General features: G+C 43.2%; 1 protein-coding gene and 1 long non-coding RNA gene across 2 annotated transcripts; both read left to right on the forward strand.

Moving 5' to 3' along the window:
• Nucleotides 1-670: 670 nt before the first annotated feature.
• On the forward strand, nucleotides 671-1,084 carry LOC308313405 (thioredoxin domain-containing protein 17-like; the record flags this gene model as incomplete). Its single annotated transcript, XM_080760503.1, has 1 exon — nucleotides 671-1,084. The coding sequence occupies one exon, from the start codon at nucleotides 671-673 to the stop codon at nucleotides 1,082-1,084; it is 414 nt and encodes a 137-aa protein (XP_080616629.1).
• Nucleotides 1,085-2,207: 1,123 nt separating this feature from the next.
• On the forward strand, nucleotides 2,208-3,790 carry LOC308313285. The gene is made up of 3 exons (XR_013963876.1): nucleotides 2,208-2,817; nucleotides 3,080-3,140; nucleotides 3,692-3,790. It is a non-coding gene; the product is annotated as an uncharacterized lncRNA (long non-coding RNA).
• The last annotated feature ends 293 nt before the right edge of the window (nucleotides 3,791-4,083 follow it).

Raw genomic sequence — 4,083 nt, forward strand, 5'->3', positions numbered from 1 at the left:
TCTGTCTGTCTGTCTGTCTGTGTGTGTGTGTGTGTGTGTGTGTGTGTGTGTGTGTGTGTGTGTGTTAGTGCGTGCCTGTCTGTGTGTGTGTGTCTTCCAAGTGGGAAACTGCACAACTTTCAGGATGCCAAGAAGATGTGTGTAATCTTCCAAAAGTCCCTGGCGGTGGCCTTCAGGGACATACTTGAATCCCTCCCAATGGTGGAAAAACAGAGGCCCTCGATACAGAAGAACTCCCTTTTTGACACCTCAAAATTTAATGGGCACGCAAGTTGCTTTGCTGCAGCAATGTAGTGACCATCGGATGGTCCCTACAATTCTCGATGCATTGTGGGATACTTACACTACAGTCCACTACATCAGGGTGCAACAATGCTCACTACACATTCGGACACTATAACAAAATGGCGGAACCCCAACGTAGTGCACTATATGGGGCATAGGGAATACATTTGAACGCAGCCATATGGTTTTAAGCACAAGCTTTTTAGGATTCAGTATCAAGTCTTGACCAAATACGGCCTTTGGCGATGATGTCATCGACGAGACATCATCACAGTGACTCAGACGTGTTTTAATCATAGACTGATATATAGATTAATTAATTAATTAATCGCACGGTTTCAGTTATTCAAGTGTACTTTTCTTTTAAATCAATACAGAGACAATAATGCCCCAGCAATACAAAGAAGTCCACGTCCGCGGCTACGACGCATTCCGTCAGGCGTTGTCCGACAGTGAAGGAAAGAAGAACGTCGTCGTCTTTGCTTATTTCTGCGGCGACAGAGACACACGGACGGGCGCCAGCTGGTGCCCGGACTGCGTGCGGTCGGAGCCGGTGGTCCGCGGCCAGCTGGCTCATCTTCCGGAAGGCTCTGTGTTCGTCTGCTGTGAGGTTGGAGACCGGAGCTTCTGGAAGGATGCGGAAAACGCCTTCAAGAAGATCCTGAAGCTCAGAGCGGTTCCTACGCTGCTGCGCTATGGAGCGCCTACCACGCTAGTGGAGGACGACTGCTGCAAACCTGACCTGGTGAAGATGATGTTTACTCAGGAGGACGGTAGTCCGACATGCGTGGCCGGTTAAGACACCCCTAGGATAGGGCTAGTAATGTCTGACTAAAGCGTTATTCACAGTCTGGATTTTCGGTGGTGACAACATGACTGATTGATTGATTGATTGATTTGCCAGATTTATTTCGACCCCTGATCTGTTGCCAACTGTTATGAGATCCAGCTTTTATTTTGAAGAAGAATTTCACGACCCCTGAACCGGATGTAAAATCGGCTAGGCTAATTGATGATATGCACACAGCTGCCATCTTGCCAGCAAGGTGCTACCTACAGTAGGTTCAACTTCCCATAGACTGCCCATTCATCCAAACAGAACAGTATTAAATACTGTCAAACTCACCAACATTGCAGCTGTAAGGAAAGCTTGAATTATCCTCTTTCTATCTGCAATGTTTGTTTAATGAAAAACAACTGTAGACGAGTTATTAGCTACTCTTTGTCAAGAAAGTCCTTGCATTTGATTATTGAAGTGCTGGAGTTTGGAAGTGCTTGTTGAATATCACTCAACAGCCCAAGCTCTTTGTACATCACAAAATGTTGGTGAGTCTGACGTTATTTAGGAATAGGAATTTTCTGTTTGGATGAATGGGGTGTCTATAGGAAGTTGCACCTAGGTAGCACCTTGCTGGCAAGATGGCAGCAGTGTGCATATCATCAATTCTATGCAAACCAGGAACACTTTAGTTATGAGCCGTGAACAATTGCTGATCATTATTTAACTAAATCCAGGACAGAATCTGAGATAAAAGGGTTATAAGATTTTGGTTAACATTGAAGTGAATGAGGGGAACATTTTCACTGACGGACAGACCACTTCTGTTTTTATCTCCTAGCAATGGAGATGCTAGACGCTGACAAGTCTCAAATTGACCAGCAAAACTATAATCCACAATGTTAGAGTGTGTCCTTGACTAATTGTTCCAAATTGCGTGGAGTTGGAAGTCATGTGCATATTGCCAGGCACGTGGCAGCAGCAGCTATTAAGGCCCAGGCCACACGTATCTGGATCTTTTGCAAAACGGATATTTCTTTGTGCGTTTGGGCCTTTCAGCCACACGCAACTGGTTGTGGACACTTCTATAGGTCTGACTCTTTCTATTAAAGGACCACTTCGCCACTATTCAACCTAATCTGTGTGTTTTTTATCATTAGCATATATGCTAAAATACCCCGGAGTATTATCATTGGTAGTCTGTAGCTCCGTGGGCGCACTTTCAAAGCTGTCGTCCACTTACGTATTTGTCCCAAAGTGACGTAAGTGGATGACCCTCGGTAGGCTCTCAGAAACTACAAGGGACTGGACAGGTAGGGTTGCCGTAGCTAGCCTAGCCGCGAAGGACACGGTCTCTCGCCTACACAACAACAACGAGTTGTGGCTACTCCACAACAACAAGTCAGTATGGCTACTCCATGGGAGTTTTTGGACGAGATAATTTTAAATACATATTGGCAGAATCTGCGTTAGGGTCGTTATATTATGAACCAGAAATATACGGAGGAAGGAATGCATTGACGAGGACAACACTGCTAGTTGCTGTGGATGGACTGATGCCTGCTGGAGCGACCTAGCTATAGTAGCTAGTAGCTTTCCCTGAACCAGTACGTCGCACACACAAACTTTTCTGCCCAGGAAAAGCCCAGATAGTGTTGACTGTTTTACTGAGAAGTGGGGACATGCGTTCAGGATGCCTCAAACTGGAAGTTGCAACCGAAGCCCGATGGACCAAGAGGGACATTCAGATTTAAGTAAGTGTTCAATGTATTTACAGCTTATATGTGTGTGTGTGTGTCGCCACACCGTATTGTTTACATAAGTGTCAGAGGATATAGGCACGGCTTCAGCCTACAACTTTTCGGTCCAAACATCTTCTATTCATTCATTCAATTCAAAACTGTATGTATGGCATGCCATCTGAAGCAATGTACAGTATTAGCCATGGGCTCGTATGTTTCAGGGTTAGCAATGTAAACATTCAAGTGTTATACCTGTGTCCATTCATTCACTTAGGTCAGCCCAGATGGTACTACAGAAGGCTGATGAAGCTGAAGATGTCTTTGATGGACTGATGGTGAGCCATACATACTCAACTCAAACTTCATACATAAAGCACATTACTGTATTTGCTGTATTTAGTTTGACCCCCTAGAAAACTAGAGGGAATATCATTTTCAATAAAGGTTCACATATTTATATATGCTTTTACAAAGACCAGTGGTCAACCAAAGTCCCGTAAATATACTGTCATTTATACTATAGGCCTACTGTGTCTCACACACTGTTTCACACTGTAGTATTGAATTGTATCTATAAATCACAACAGATGACAGCGAATTGACTTTTAACCTTTTGTAATATCTCAAAAGAAGAAAAAAAGATCATTATCAAAAGTAAGCAACAAACTATACTATAAAACTGATGACAACATTGTACAAATTACTCAAGCAAAGTGCCTTGCACTGATTCATAATCAAACTATTTGTATAGCACCTTTTATGACATGCAATGCAGCTCAAAGTGCTTTACAGAGCAATGGAGAGAAAAACGCAAGGCATAAAACATTGAAATAGAAGGCAGTCATGTAGGTTGGAAGGTCACAGATTCCGTTGTTTTCTTTGGCAGTATTCTGCAGTCCAGAATTGCAGTAATCGAGCCCAGAAAAAACAAAGGCATGGATCAGTGTTTTTGCATCATCTACTGACTGACAGGCTCTGATTCATGCAATATTTCTAAAGGTAAAAAAAGGCAATCTTGGTAACATGATTGTGTGAATACTTTCTACAAGTCAGGTTGCCAAGTCTGCTTATTATTATCATTGATATTTGATATAGTTGTAGCCTACCTACTAATTTGGTCGGTAATCTTAACAGTCCAATACCCAAGTGTACATCACATGAAACATACTGCACATAGCCTACACACTCAGTCGTCCATTCCAGTAATCATTTAGTGCTTTCACCATTACTGACTCTTGTCTTGTCTCACCACAGCATGTGCGTCTCCTGTCCTCGCCA

The sequence above is a fragment of the Protomyctophum bolini genome (assembly GCF_963924005.1).
Source record: "Protomyctophum bolini genome assembly, chromosome: 3".
NCBI classification, from domain to species: Eukaryota; Metazoa; Chordata; class Actinopteri; order Myctophiformes; family Myctophidae; genus Protomyctophum; species Protomyctophum bolini.